Source organism: Thamnophis sirtalis, unplaced genomic scaffold, assembly GCF_051295495.1.
Source record: "Thamnophis sirtalis isolate CommonGarterSnake01/CBP01778 unplaced genomic scaffold, rThaSir2_p1.2 scaffold_10, whole genome shotgun sequence".
NCBI lineage: Eukaryota > Metazoa > Chordata > Lepidosauria > Squamata > Natricidae > Thamnophis > Thamnophis sirtalis.
In genome coordinates, this window is record NW_028261390.1 from 26,641,629 (window position 1) to 26,658,158 (window position 16,530).

The 16,530-nt window shown below is 38.9% G+C and overlaps 1 protein-coding gene across 4 annotated transcripts in view; it reads right to left on the minus strand.

The window, feature by feature from the left end:
* DCLK2 (doublecortin like kinase 2) overlaps positions 1-15,549 on the minus strand; it is a 61,509-nt gene extending 45,960 nt beyond the window's left edge. For all 4 annotated transcript variants that reach the window (XR_001312667.2, XR_001312666.2, XM_014051814.2 and 1 more), the window contains exons 1-2: positions 15,111-15,549; positions 1,564-1,898 (exon numbers count right to left, since the gene is read on the minus strand). Coding sequence is in view for 2 of the 4 variants with exons in the window: in XM_014051814.2 (XP_013907289.1) it covers positions 1,564-1,898; positions 15,111-15,534 (759 nt within the window). In the remaining 2 variants the exon portion in view is untranslated. The remainder of the gene's footprint in view (positions 1-1,563; positions 1,899-15,110) is intronic.
* Positions 15,550-16,530: the final 981 nt, after the last annotated feature.

Here is a 16,530-nt window from a genome sequence, read left to right on the forward strand (position 1 = left end):
GGATAAAATTCACATTAAGAAAACAGGACGTGGACTAACATTTTGCAAGAGGAAATGCTGTTTGGAAGACAAAGGAAAGGAAGTCTAAGTGTACAGGACACTCAATAATAATTGGAAATGTATGTGCTGAACAATACTACCTAATTAAGCTATGATTAATTTAGAATTTAGAATTTTATTAACATTTATAGGCCGCCCTTTTCCCTGATTAAGTAAACCATGTTCATAGGATTTGCTGAAGTCGAATGTGAGGATAGTTAAGAATTTTTTTTTTACATTTAGACATGGATCCTTCTGCAAGTTATTGCAATAGATAACTACAATCTTTAAGAAAACACGTTTCATTCACCAAGTACAATTCAGAACAGATATTTAAATTTTAAGGCAAATATTACTGTATTAATGTATCTTCTCTGAAGCTTATAAATCAAAGTTGCATTAACAACTACATTATTTTGTGGCTCATAATTCTTTCCCATTAATTTCTTTTTTTAAGTGTAATTATACTAACCTTTGATAAATATATATTTCTGATTACAATTATATGTCTGCTTCACTTTAAAGAGCATCTCTACAAGACTTTCATCATAGTTTTGATTCTATATGAATAATTAAAGTAGCTGAAATTTTACAAGCTTTTGAGACAGTTTCCAAAACTGCATGCTTAGTTTTATTGAAATATTTTTTTCAAGTCCTTTGCAAAGTCTTACAAAATGTGATCCATGACTTAAGATGTTATGGGGGACAACGGCAAACATTTTGAGGGAATTTTTGAGGGAATAGGCTGGTTCATTCTAAGCTGAAAGGAGATTTACATTTTTCTCTCATAGCATTAAAATATATCTATGTCTAATATACCTTGTAGATTATATTGTGGAAATTATGGAATGCTTTTTTTTTTAAGCCTTCAGAAATTTCTAAAAAGATAAGATGTTTTTCTAAAAACTAATTCAGCATAGAAGAAGGAATGGTCATTTCCTGAAAGCTCAATCTATAACCTTCTAAATGAATGACTGAATTAATAAATAAATACTCCAGAAACTGATGTCCCACAAGACACTTGTACAGAACAAAACTAACCTTGAAATGAGACTTAGGAACTGCCAAACTTGAATAGCAAACATGCTCTGCATTCAAGGAAACAGAACAATCTTTCTGTTCTGGAAGAGTTCTATAAGTAACAGGGGTGGATGTTTAAAAAGCAAGAGTAAAGACTCTTACTGGCTACAGGAAATGTTTAGAAGCTGCAATTTCTTCCAAAGGAAACGTTACAAAGTGCTGACTGAAAGGTGCCTAAACTTTGGACATCTGCCATTTTCACTACTTTCTTATTTTGAACCTGAAAACAATTGGTAAAAATAAAAAGAATCCACAACTTTTCACTCTCCTTGCTTCCTTCCTCACCTACTACATTAATGAATAAATGGAGAATAAGTAAGAATAACTGCATCTTAAGTGCTTCTACAATTGTTAAGAATTTGGCCTTTATGTACAATAAATTCACTATTTAAAAATTGCAAATATACTTAACTTTATGTTATTATCAGTAGTAATTTTTCTTACCTGTTTCCCATCCAATGTGCAAATTCTCTTGACAATGCCTGAATCTAACTTAATAGCTTCTGTTATGTCAGTCAACACTTGGTCAAAGGAATGAGCAGTTTTTTTATTCAGCAAAATTCTCACAGCTTTTCGTGGCTTCACTCCACTGCGTATAACAGTTACCAGTTTAGGTTTAATGAAGTCTTTGCTCTCCCTTATTTCACTTTTTGCAGATGTTAAAGATGTGAAGGATCGAGATGACCCAGATTTTATGTTGACAGACCAATTTGGATTAACATTCTTAGTATAATCAACTTTCCGAAATGGCTCATTGGAAGCGCATACATAACTTTCACCTAGGGAGGAGGAAAAAGAGGAAATAAGGAAGATGTTATTTCTTTTGTTCTCACTCGATATGCTTTCTATAATCAATTACCTATATATGTGTGTATATGTCATTGGAGTATTTGCAGATGCTTAATTTTTGAAATAGTCCAAAGGTAAAGAAAGGTGTTAATAAAATTAATTCAAGGAAAACTTTCTGGGTTAAGTTAATAATATCAAATCCAGCATTTTTTTTCTTAGCATAATAAATATACATCATTAGGAAGGTGACAAAGAGAGTATTAAGCAAAAAGAGATCTTATATTTTGTTAAAGCCAAGAACTAATATCAGGGATGGGCTTCCAAAATTTCAGCAACGGGTTCTCTGTTTGGCTGTTGGGTAGGCATGCCCATGATGGCCATGGCCTAGTTAGCCTCCTGCACCACAGCAAATGGAGCATTTTCACCTTCCCCAGGCTCTGGAGGCTTTCCTTGAGCCTCTGGGAGGGTAAAAACTGCCTCCCCCGGGCGGACCATGCACTTACTTCACATCCAAAACGGGCCACGTGGAGACTCCTGGGAGGGGCGTGGTGGAGTGACAGGGGTGTGGTGGGTGTGGCCAGCTAGGGATGGGATTTGGAGGTTCTCCAAACTGACCATAATGTTAGCCTACCCCTGACTATTATTCAATAGCCTGCTGTCTTTTATATTGGGCTATTAGTCCTTGATAATAAGAACTACTAGTGTAGAATTTACACTACATTCCTATTTGAAACAAAAACAATGCAGTAGTTTCTCCAGTGCTATGAATTTGGCAGGCATTGATGTTAAATATTCAAGAAATTATTTCCTATTTATACACTGTTTTCCAACTCAATCTTAGCAATTTCAGATATACGTATGCCCTCATAATGAACCTGAAAGATACTTTGCTTATAATCATAGACTACAGAGAAATAGAGGTGTCTTTCTCCATTATGCCCTCTCTACTAGAACAACATAGAAAACAGATTGGAACCTTCCTAGTTAGGTTTCCAAAAAGCCATAGTAGTTTGCTTTTCCATAGGGCATAAGTAGCACCCTGTACTGGTGTTCATAATTGATTATGTTGCTGGAATATAAGGCACTCACACTTATGATCAGAATGATATATGCACCTTTTTAAAACAAACAAATGACATTCACTTCATTCTTATTCAGTTTCAACAAACAGCCCAGACCTATAAATTCTGCATTCTTAAAGTAGCTAGTAATTAGTCAGCATTTTGTGAAAGAGGAGGCAGAATTTATTAGTAATCTATCTAGCCATGGCAGCCAATCAAAATAATACAGAAACGCTGTGTCAGGGCTGCTTCACTTAATAACCAAGAAAGAAACCACTCAACTCCATTTTTCAGAATTAAGAGTACTTTTACTGGTTATAAGTAAATAGAAGCTAAGCAAAGCTGGATCTGAGCAAAAGCGCGTGCAAGCATAGATATCAATACATGATCCATTTCCCTCCCCTTGGTAACCCCAGCCCATAGTGCAATCCAATTTCCCCACAGGTGTCATGTGGGAGACATCTTCAAAAATCATCATCAGGTTGGTATGCCAGACAGGTGGCCTTGGCGGGAAACTCCCTCCTAGCACATGCACAGTAGATGGTGAGAGCAACTCCTTTTTCTCAATCCTCCTGTACAGAATATTTCCCACACCCAAATACCATGCCCCCCCTCCCATTTCAATGGCAGCCGAGAAGCAAGCAGCAAAACAGAGGCTGACAAGCTGGATTTACAGATCTTGCTAGTAAGTTCCTCCTATTCAAAGGAATCTAAAGGGTGAAAGGGAATGTAGAATCAGTGTAATAATGTAAGGCTGTTACTTTAAGTTACCTAGATAAATACATTAATATAAACCAAAAGTTCTTAAATTGAATGTCATTGTCCTGGGAGGGCAGCCACTTGGGATAAAAGTCACAAAAATGAAACACTATCAAAATCCTCTCTGACTTGCCCTATATATGACACTGCCAATGTCACTTCCTCTAAGCCCCATCAGAGCACTGGAAGTAAGCCATTGGCAAGGACAATGCGGCACTAATTTGGAGCCTGAAGTGGTCTGGTCTGTTACTTAACTGGAAACAACTTTCTTTTCGTATTTAACCATATCACTGCATTATATCCTTTTCCCCAAAATAAGACCTCCTCAGATAATAAGCCCAATTGAGCTTTTGAGTACAATGGCTAAAATAAGCCCTCCCCCCAAAATAACCCCCCCCCAAATATTGTAACATAGAAGCAGCCATGAGGTGACCACGCTGGCTGCCTCCTGCACCTCAAAAATAATAAGACCTCCCCGAAAATAAGACCAAGCACCTCGGAGAAACATGGTATTCAGCCAACATAAGCAATACTACAGGCTGTTTGGTAAGAAAAAATATTCTTTCTCAATGTAACTGATTCTTCACTCCTTATTAAGTCCCATCCAACTCTTCACTTGATTCTCATTTGACTAATATTTACAAATGAGATTTCAAATTATGTATGTTTGTTACAGGCCTCTCCCAAAACGCAGAGAGGAATTGGGTGTGATTTTTCTTCCAGGAATATGTAGCACTTCACACAGTACCTTTTTATAAGAGAAATTATGCAGACAGAAATACTACATGGATATGGAAGGAAACCTTGCAGTGGCCAGCATGACCTCTTCCTTCCTTTGTTTTCTCCCCTGGGATCTTAAGCCATCAGAAAAGCATTGCACTGCACCTGGTTTCCAATTATAAAAGGGAAATGCTGAGAGCTCCAGATTATCTCTGCGTGAGTGTGTTTGGAGAAAGATTTGTGTTGTGTGAGAGAACAGAAAGAAAGGAAGATGTAGCCAACAGAGTGAAGCAACTGTCAGCTCAACAGGCAACTGACAAGTAAAGGAAGAGCGAGCTTAAAGTTCAGCAAACCAGAAGCAAATAAGGTGAAGGGAAAAGTGGAGCCCAACAGCTTTACCACTCTAGCAGTGGGTCTGGCACTTGGCTTTTCTCGCTTCTGCACAGGCTGAGAAACTGCTTCAGCAATGGTTGAGAACACCAGGTGACAGCAAAAGAGGTCAATTTGAATGTGGTTAAATGATGTCTAAAGACTTTGGTGTAAATTCAATCAACAGAACTGTTATGTATGATTTATAAGAATAAGATTCAGGAATAGCTGTTAGAATAAGTAACAGTGTAAGCTTAATAACAAGTGGTAAGATAGAAGTTAGGACAATAAGTTTGTTAAATTTTCTGTAATAAAAGTCTCCCTGAAAACATAGAAGATAAAAAAACAATCTGTTTGTTGCTGGCCTGTACTGCTTCCCCAAAATATTCCCTCGCATTTAGAGGCAGTATTGAGATGGCACAGTACCCAAGCAAACCACATGATAGTCTTCAATGAAAACAAAAATAGAACCAGGAAAATGGAGTTTGGTCCTAGAAGAATTGGAGGTCTAAGATATATATATATATATATATATATATATATATATATATATATATATATATATATATATATATGTGTGTGTGTGTGTGTGTGTGTGTGTGTGTGTGTGTGTGTGTGTGTGTGTGTGTGTGTGTGTGTGTGTGTGTGTACGTACACACATATACATATATATATACACATATACATATATACATACATACATACACACACACACACACACACAACACACACACATACATATATATCCATACATTAGAGGTTGTGTAAGGGACACAGTGGCTCAGCGGCTAAGATGCTGAGCTTGTTGATCAGAAAGGTCGGACCATGGAGACGTCTTCCGACAGCGCTGGCTCTTTGGCTTTAAAATGGAGATGAGCACTGCTCCCTAGAGTCGGGAATGACCAGCACATATGTGCGAGGGGAACCTTTACCTTTAATTTTAAGGCGGAAGAATTGGTTGGAGATGAGGCAAATCCTAAAACCTAAGAACCACTGCAAAGAAAAGCAATTTCACCTGATGCCTGAGTATGGATGAGGAGACATATGATTAGGCAGCAAGATGAGAAAAAGAATAGCCAGAAGGGAAGAGGATTAGATTGTGGAGAGGATCGGAATGGCTAGAAAGGGACTGCTTAGGAAGAGAGAAGAAAGGAAAAGAGAAGAAAGAAGTGAAGAAGGCTAGAAAGAGAGAACAAAGAAGGAAGGAATTTGTTTGAGGGAAACTCAAATCTATGCAGTCCTCTCAAACACACAAACATTAAACTTTGCCTAGTGGAAATAAAGGACTTAAATATGTGAGGATCTTCAAACTTTCATAGGACAAATATAAAATCATTCTTCGTAATATTTGATTAGATTGCAGTTGCTTGGAAATGGCCTAAGGGAGAGTAGATAACTTAGCTAGTTCTATGTTTAACAGGAAAAGCACAAATATGGCTCCCTTCAGGAGAAGTCTGACTATAATCGAGTAAAGAGAGATGTATTGAGTAGATATGAAGTACTGACAAATGTTTAGGCAATATTCCTAACTTACTGTATGTTTCGGAGTATAAGACGCACCAAGGTTTTGAAGAGGCAAATTTTAAAAAATAGGTAGGTAGATAAAGGGAGAGAGAGGGAGAGAAAGAGAGAGAAATACAGTAGGGAGGGAGGGAGGGAGGGAGGGAGGGAGGGAGTGAGTAGTTAGGTAGGTAGATAAAGGGGGGGAGAGAGAAAGAAATATAGAAAGAAAGAAATACAGTAGATAGGTAGGAAGAGAGAGAGTAGGTAGGTATGTAGGTAGATAGAGGGGGGAAGAGAGAGAGAAATACAGTAGATAGGAGAGAGAGAGAGAAGGTAGGTAGGTAGATGTTTCCAAGTGTATTTATCCATGTGCTGGAGAAGGAAATTGCTGACAATCTACAGCACCTAAGACTTTGTTTCTGCTGGCACAGCACTTGATCAATGTAATTCTCATTAATCAGTTAAAGAGCTTTCCAAAAGGAAAAAAAAAGTTTTTGTACTCTGCAAAACTCCCCAAAACGGCCCATTTTTTTTAAAAAAAGGCATGAATAGCCTTTTGGGGGGGGGACTTGCAGAGTGCTCCTGGGGGGGAAGCAAAAATCAGCAAAAAACCGCCCTGTTTCCACAAAAACAGGCCCATTTTTTTGTCAAAAAAAATTGCACACATAGCCTTATGGAGACTTATAGAGTGCTGCTGAGGGGTTAGGGGGCAAAAAACAGCCCATTTTTTGCTCATTTCTGCCCTTCCCAGCCCCCATGAGCTCTCTGAAAGCCTCCATAAGGAAATGCACAGCCATTTTGGTGAAGGGGGCAGGGCTTTGGGAGGCAAAAAATGCTGTATTCGATGTATAAGATGCACCCAGATTTTCAGCCTCTTTTTTGAGGAAAAAAAGTGCGTCTTATACTCCAAAAAATACAGTACATGAAGGGGAGAATTATGAACAAGATTAGAAGATTTAGGATGAAAGTGGTTAAACCCAGAAACACATGGTAAGAGAATTGGATGAAATTGTGTTAGCATATTTTATCTAATTTTGCTATCTTCTGTTTCTGAAAGCTGCATCCCTTGCAAAGGATTATGGTACTTAGCATCATTAAAATCTGAAAAGGTCAGAAAAGGGTTTGAAATTGGAAAAGGGCCAAGGAGTTGTCAAGTGTTGGCTGGCAAAGTAACACTGGGGAAAAAAGAGATAGCATAGGAAATTTTCCTGATTAGGAGGCAATAAGATACCTAGTGGAAATATAAAATACTATACCAGTGTAAACCAGGGCATATGCTTCCAACACATTCAGCATTATGGGGATAATGGGCATTGAAAGATAGGCAAATGTTTGCATAAGACTGATAAAAGTAGAAGATATCTAAATTCTCTAATAAATAGAGAATTTAACTCTGCCCTGGGGTTTAGATAGAGGACAGAAGCAAAGATTCCTCACTGAAAGAAGGAAATAAGGATAAGAAAAACATGAATCACATTATTACTAAAATTTAACCTAATGTTACAAAGTAGATAGAAATAAAACTTTTTTGGCAGATAGTTAATGTTAAGTAAGTATGTTGATCAATTCTAAATCAAGAATGTTTTTTCTCTTCCCTCCTTTTATGCCACCAGATTAGAAAAACAAGTTTCACACCAACTTTTGCAAATAAATGTGAGTCAGTCTGAAATAATTTGCTATAGTGATTGCATGTTAATTAACTCACACTCCTACACACAAACTAAACCCCATTTATTTTGGTAACTCAAATCTATCAGAACGCTTTTCTGTTTTCTTCCAAAGCAACCAGATAAATATGTGAATTGCAGAGAAATGTGGTATAAGGTTCCTGCTAATTTTGACTCATCCATAAAGCTTAATGGTCTATTATAAAGGTTAGGTGGAAAAAGAAATAATATGTATTGTCTTGCACTCCTAAGGTGGAATATTATTTCAAAACAATGGATATTATTTTTTTTAATAAATTATGCAGCTGAAATAGTTACTCCCTAGAATAAATTTAAGTGCAGTCCCTCAGTTTAGTTTGAAGCAGTATTAACAAACCTTCAAATTTCATCTATAAAAATAAAAATGATACATCATATATTATTTCTAAAATAGGAAAAAATGTGAAAAAAATATTTAGCATAATCTGGTTAATTCTTTCCTTAAGATACCAGGAAACCTATGGTATCTTAAAACTTACACAAATATTTATAGATCAGAGTTTGCTGTACCAATTGCATAATGTGTTACCTACATGGGGCAATATAATCATTATTATAATAGCATCTTATCTGGGTTCATAGATAAAGGCTGTTGTAAAATTTCATTTATTAATCTGAAACTAGAATCTACACTATACTGAATCTTTCTTTGGAACTAGATATTGTACAAAAAACATTTATTACTATGAGGGAGTCAAACTATTCTCCAAAGCACCTGAGGGTAGAACAAGAAGCAATGGGTGGAAACTAATCCGAGGTGGCGCAGTGGTTAGGGTGCAGTACTGCAGGCCACTTCAGCTGACTGTTATCTGCAGTTCAGCGGTTCAAATCTCACCACTCAAGGTTGACTCAGCCTTCCATCCTTCCGAGATGGGTGAAATGAGGACCCAGACTGTGGGGGCAATATGCTGACTCTGTAAGCTGCTTAGAGAGGGCTGAAAGCCCTATGAAGTGGTATATAAGTCTAACTGCTATTGCTAATCAAGGAGAGAAGCAACTTAGAACTGGGGAGAAATTTCCTGATAGAACAAATAATCAGTGGAACAACTTTGAGGAATACTTTGCCTTGGACTCTGATTTAATTTTGGATGTTATTTGGAATGCTGACACTTGCCTCCACAAGTTGTAAATGCTCCAACACTGGAAGCTTTTAAGAAGATGTTGGATAGCCATTTGTCTGAAGTGGTGTAGGGTTTCCTGCCTAGGCAGGGAGTTGGACTAGAAGACCTCCAAGGTCCCTTCCAACTATGTTATTATATTCTATTACTTATTACTAAACAAAAAAGTGTGCATCCAGCTGCCAGTGAGACACCTCCAAGCCTGCTGTCTACAGCAGGGATCCCCAACCCTTGGTTTATGGATCAGCACTAATCCTCAGCATGCAAGGAACTGGGCTATGCATAAACAAACAAAGCCCCATCCGCAGGATGTAGGCAGCACATGAAACCATGCCACCTCCAATCCATGGAACAATCTCTTTCTATGGATTTGGTCCCTGGTGCCTAAAAGTTATGGGACTGCTAGTCTACAGCACAGATATCTACAGCTTGCTAGAACCAACATTCTGACCCAAGAGAACCCATTCCGGGCAGGAAGAAACTAAATCTGACCAAATGTGTCAGCTCTGCTTTAACATTGTCTATATGACAATTTAATACAGGGCCTAAACATACAGTCTACAGAATTATGGATTCATATTTCTGCTCTTAATAATATTAAATAGCAATAGCACTTAGACTTATATTCTGCTTTACAGTGCTTTACAGCCCTCTCTACGTGGTTTACAAAGTCAGCATATTGGGTCCTCATTTTACCAACCTCAGAAGGATGGAAGGCTGAGTCAACCTTGAGCCTGGTGAGATTTGAACTGCTAAATTGCAGGCAGACGGCAGTCAGCAGAAGTAGCTTGCAGTACTGCACTCTACCCACTGCACCATCATGGCTCAGTAAATCCTGGAACATGCAGAACAAAATTGATTTAATTGTTTAAAAAAGAAATTCAGCAGTACTATTGATGCTATAACATTAATTATTGATGTTATTATCAACTATGATTGGAACCCTCAGAGAAACACTAAAAGACTCCCTCTATATTTCAGAATTTTATTTTTATTTTTCCTGAACATCCTAATTTTAAAAAAATAACCCACCTGGCTTGGAACTTCCTACATCCTATATTATCAAACGAGACACAGATTGTTGGGGACAATATGCTAACTCTGTAAAAAGCTTAGAGAGGGCTGTAAAGAACTATAAAGCAGCATATTGAATGCTATTGCTATTCTTAGGAACTATTTTAATAATTTTTGAATTATTAATTTTTCACCATTTTTAGACTATGAATCTAGTTGCAGATTACTCAACAATAATAAATGCATATACTAGCCGTTCTATGAGATTATCTTATCCCATTGATATTAAGCTATTCTTGGCTAGTAATAGTATATTATTCTTTTTGTTAAAAAAAAAGAAACTAAATCCAAACAAAAATATGACAATATTCAATTAGCTAGAGGGCCTGTTGTTAACTTCAAAATACCAATTTTTGAATAAAGGTACAGCAAGGGGAGGATTTCATTATGAAAGAAACAAGTAACAATGAAACAAATGATTTCACTGTAGAAATGATTGATGACAAAGAACTTATTTTTACAATCATGTATGCAAGGTGTGTATATCTGTGTATGATGCACACACATATACATTATCTCAGTTCATCAGTGTATATATATATTATCAGTTATCTAAATGGTCACATAATAAGATAGCTACCTCTCTGTCTTGCATTTCCCTCTCAACCACAGATACATTTGTAACTCATAATTCACATATTTTACATAATAAGGCTGCTAGTCTTTAAGTTGCTACAATGATTGTGATCAACAAATGTAGCAATTGCACTTTTTTATTTAACAGTAACTTTTTAAAACAATAGTTATTTTTCCCAACCTATCTTTTTTGACTGATTTCCAAGATTACAACAATGTGGACTAGAAGTAGTTACTTTTATAGCATGCCTTTACAACTGTTGAGCAATAATTCTGAGAAAACAGCTTTATAAAAAGCCAATTAAAGAATTCTTAAAACTTAGAAATATATCCCCTGAAATTGGTCTACTAATCCATTTAATCCAGTGAAAACACAATTCCCAGAGATTTTCAGACAGCAGTTGTCTGGCCTTAGCTAGACATGACAGCGTTGAACTTACTCCACTACTAAACTCTGCAAGCTTTTTTAAACAGATAAACAGCTCTTCATAGTTATAAAGGTAAAGGTTTCCCCTGTCCAGTTGAGTCCGACTCTAATAAGTGGTGCTCATCTCTGTTTCTTAGTTGAGGAAGCCAGCATTGTCTGAAGACATTTCCATGGTCATGGGCCAGCATGGTTATACGCCAAGGCACACGGAATACTGTTAGCTCCCCACCAAAATGATACCTATTTATCTACTCGCATTTACAAGCTGGTGCAAGGAATGGCAGCTGAGCAGATGACAAGCTCAGCGCCTTTAGCTGCTGAGCCACCACTCCCTTTCTTCATTGTTATATACCTCCTTAAAGAGAAGCAGATTTAATTTTCTATATAATGTATTGGGCCTCTTGAACAATATATCTTAAGTTGATGTTACTGCTAATGTTTCTACTGCTGCAGTAAAGCACTAATGAATCATGACAGATAAAACACTTAAATCCAATGTTTTTCTGTTATTGAGTTATGTGATCATTTTCAAATATCAGTTGGAAATTGTACCCTACCACTATCATAAATATTTTTGTACACAACCAGTGATCAAACTTTCTATTCAGGAAGCTATGCAATATTATATCTTATGACCCAAGGATAAATCATAGCTGTTTTCCTTTTAACAGATACATTTCCACCTGCAGTATTCTAAAACAAGAACTGACAATCTGCTATGACCAAAACCTCTTTGGTACTCCTCAGGAGTCTCTTTGACCATACAAGTAATCTTTTTGACCATATGAATAGTTCTCAACTTATGACACATCACTTAACAAATGCTTGAAGTTATAATTGATTTGAAAAAAGTCACATAACTTATCTTTAAAGGTATGACTGCCACACAACCTCTATAGTCAGGTGATTGCATTTTGGGCACTTGGTAACCGGCTCACATATACAAGCGTTTGCAGCATCTTACAGTCACGTGATCACATTTTGTGATATTTTTCTAGCAAAACCATCCATTGAAAAGATAGTGAATCACATGATTGTAAGTCTAAAACTAACAGCTGTAGTGATTTACTTAGCATCCATCATAAAAACATGGTAAAATTGAATCTGATCACATGATAAATCAACTTACAATCACAACGGCTCACAATCAAAATTTTAATTGTGGTTAATTGTGATCATAAATTGAAGACTACCTGTAGTTTTTGATCTTAATGATATGATGATTAAATCATTTCCTACATTTGAAGAAGGGAGCATTTGGAAACAACCGTGCAAGTTTTAAAAGAGAGTATCTCTTCTTAGCGTTTTGGCTGAAATCAATTGTAAAATAGAGTAGTGGATTTCAGCTTGATTATGAAGATTATGAATGTAAGCATAATCAATCTGTCAACCTCACTCCTTGTCCTCCAAAATCAGTAAACATTGTTAAATATAATTATGAACCTGTATAAGATTATTTTACCATTAAATGTGGTAAAGTTGCTATTATTGCAATTTTACTTTATCTTGCTGATGTCATGTGAAACCACAAGCTTTGGCTACACAAAGGTATTAGTTGTTCAGATGCCACTTAATATGCAATAGCTAGATAATACACTGCAACTGTACAGTACAGTAAAATATTTATAAAGTAGAAGTAGGAAAACAATATCAGTGGACAGAAGGGTATTTCCTCCAGACACCTAGCAGAAAATATACAACTTTACAGCCTGAAGGAGTTTGATTAAGGCTCCAGATTATTTATTTAAACACACCTAAATAAACATCAAGCATGTGTACTGAGGATTATACATTTTCATACAGTTTTTTTAAAAAAAATGTAAATACAAAATAATATTTAAGAAAAAAATCTACCCAATTCTTGCAGATCAGCTCTACATTCTCTACCTAAACATACCTTAATTAATATTCATTTAGTTTTAATTGATTGATCTTGATTTTTAAATTTGTTTTCTCTGAGTTCTAGAATTATGTGTGTCTAAATTGGTATTAAATGTTTGCAAAATGGTGTCACAGATTGAAACTGGAATACAGGAATTGAATAAACATATTTTTTAATTAAGAAAAATCAGATTGTATTATTCCTATCAATTTATGAATACAATCTCATTCATATTTACTCATAGTAGCTACTTAGTTACCTTCAATGCTAAAGTTTAGCATTCTAGCACCAGGAGGTAATAGAATTACAGGGATAATGTTCTCAATTCATTTGAATCACTGAAGTAGGTCACGTAGTCAGGTGGCCTTACACAAATATCTTTGGGAACAGGAATTAGACAAGAAGACACTGCTTATTTGAATAAACAATTCTAACTGGAGTTTGTGATCCCTGAATGTGAATAGTGCTTAACACTTTGCATTGAAGTATTGTGTAAGTGAAATAATTAGTTATCAGCCAAGAAATCTTGTACACCATGGTTCTCAATCTGTGGTCTGCTGACCAGTGGTGGGTTACCAATTTTTTTTACTACTGGTTTAGGTGCGCTCATTGCGACACTTCTTCGCATGCGCAGAAGTGTCCAGGCAGGTGGGCAGAGCCTCCTGCTGCCACTACTACTGCTTTGCCCGATCCGGGCCGAACTGGGAGCAACCCACCTCTGCTGGTGATCCATGGGGTGGGGCATGATGTTGTCACAGGGGGTCCATGAAGACTTAAAGGAATGTTATGGTTTAAATCTTGAATTAAGTCTTGGGGGTCTGTGGCCAAGGTCAGAAAAGGTATTTGAAGGAGGTTCATGATGAAGACTGCTATACATTTTTAAAAAGTAGCAAATCCTTCAATATTCTGGAATAGATTCATGTCATGCAATCAACAAAAACATAATCATAAAAAGGGGAAAATCTAAAAATTCATTAAATGCATACTTATTCTAACAGGTATGTATGGATAGAAAATTTATATTTCAAAAACACAAGTATGTAAAGCTAATCTTTAAAATAGTCTATATTAAGTACTATGGACACTGCGTGATCTGAAGTAACAGGTAAACAGAAAGTTCTAGAAAACTAAGTTATTTTGATTATACTTGTCCCTGGAAGATACCAGGAAAAATTAATCATTTCAATCTTTAAAATAGCATCTGATAACCACCATTTTTTCCCACCACAAAATAAGTATATGAAAATAAACCCAGAAACTTTCAGTTTTATGCATTAGATGTTATATAGTCAATTATCATTTCTCTGTATAATAACCAATCTCAGACAGTTTGGAGCTGTTTTAGCTGGTCCAGTAGAAATATATTTACAAATTCAAAGTAATCCATGGAATTAATCCCACAGTTTTAATATTTGTTTTTCAACCTGCAAATGTTAATTATAAAGGCCAGGTGCCACAGCATTGAAAATCTAGGATTTAAAACCACTAAACGTTTGTCTAATCAATATTTTTTACCCCAACATTGTGACTTTTTTTGCAAATCTCACTCGGGATACTTTTTAATCCTGTCCTCCAGCTATTTACAGGCCGATGGGAACGCCAGATCATGTTTTAAACAAAAACCAATCTACATTTTGGACCAGCCCAATGTCAGCAGCCTGCTAATATCCCCATTTCGATTTTGAGAGATTCCCCTGCCCCAATAAAAGAGCGCCTTTTCCTCATCGGAAACCGAGGCAGCGTCTCTACACCTTATGCACGGATTTCCCCCGTTAGAATAGTCCGATTTAACTAAGCCATGCGAATCAGCTGAAACAAGGTGACATCATCTAAGCATTGTGGGTAATGTGGAGAGATCTGTGTGAATCCAACTGGTGAAAACGCCCTTGATAGCCGCTTAGGCTACACTACTAAACACGCCCACCCCGGAGCGGCTTCCCCACAGCTCAGCGCTTAGGTCCGAAGACCGCAGTACAGGCAACTGAGAAGGCGTCGGCTTTTCCTTACCATCCACCAGTTCTTCGAGGCTGGCGACCTTCCGGCTGCCATCGACGGTATAGATGGCCCGGACGCCCTGAGGCAGGTTGACGTTGTCGGACAGAGACCTGGTGAGGTCGACCAGGAGGGCGTCGAAGGAGCGGAAGCGGTCGCTGGAAATGGGGTAGACCAAGCCCTTGAAGTACTTGTCGCCGTTGCGGTAGAAGCGCGCCTTTTTGGCTTTCTTCTCCGAGCTGAGGGCCTGGAGGGTGCGCGTGCGGTAGAAGCTGCAGTGGGCGCTGTGCGCGGGGCTGGGGATGAGCCCGTTGCCTTTGGGGCCCGAGCTGCTGCTACAAGTGGAGCTGCCCCCTCCCCGGCGGGAGCCCGAGCGCTGCTGCCTTTTGTCTCGCTCCTCGAAATGCTCCAGCTCAATGCACCGCCGCGGGTTGGCCATGGACGGGCTTGTGGTCGCCTACACCCACACCCACACTCCCCCCTCGGCTTTCCAAATGAAACTAATAAGAATATTTTTTGTTTAAAAAACCCAACTCTAAAAGCTACCTCTTAAGCCCCCTGCCCAACGAGACGGCCCGGAATGGGTAGCCCGCCCAGCATCCCACCCATACGAAGGCAGCAGCGTTGGGTCCCTCCGCGGCTCGTCGTTCACACGACTCTTCTCCCGAGATGCAGCAGCAGTAGCCCCGAGCTGTGCCCGGGACTCCGTGTCCATCAGGAGCCGGCAGGTCGTCGTCGTGCTCTCGACTCAGGCGCGCGCAAGCACCGAACCGGGGCCCCCGAGCGCTTTCTTGGAGCTGCAGCTCAACATCTCGCAGCCCGCGGGCAGCCGCAAGAATTGAACGCGGACGGCAGCAGCAGCAGTATCCGCTGAGGGATTCCCGTTATGAGTCGATGAGGTTCCACCAAGCCTTCCCCAAGGGCGGCTTCCATCCAGTTTTAAGCCCGAAGAGGAGAAAAGATGCGGCTGGCGGCGTCCCCGTGCAGTAAACCCGTTCTCTCCTTGGAGCTACCGAGAAAGGAGGTGGGGACGCCGCGGTCTTTCCGTGGCCCCGCCCCCCGAGGGAGGACCCGGAGTCTCGGCCGACTGCTGCAACCGCGCTAAGATAACGGCGAGAGAAGGGGAGGCGAATGAGGCTTTGGCGCGTCAAGCAGGGGAAAGACCCAAGCCGGAGCTATCCAAGTCCGCTATCCAGTGGCGCGACCGCGCAGGCGCATGCAGACCCAGCCGGCGGCCCTCACCGGGCAGGGGACATTTCGCTGACAGCAATACCGTCGTGAGCGTCCCTCCGCCAAGGAAAGCTTCTGTCCGGGATGGGGAAGAAACGGCCTTCCTCTCGCTCCTTTCCTGTGCCTGCAAGCGCTTCTGAAGCCAGGCGCACAGGGTTCCAGCAGAAGGAGCAAGCGACGGGGATGACCCGGCCAGTTGTACACT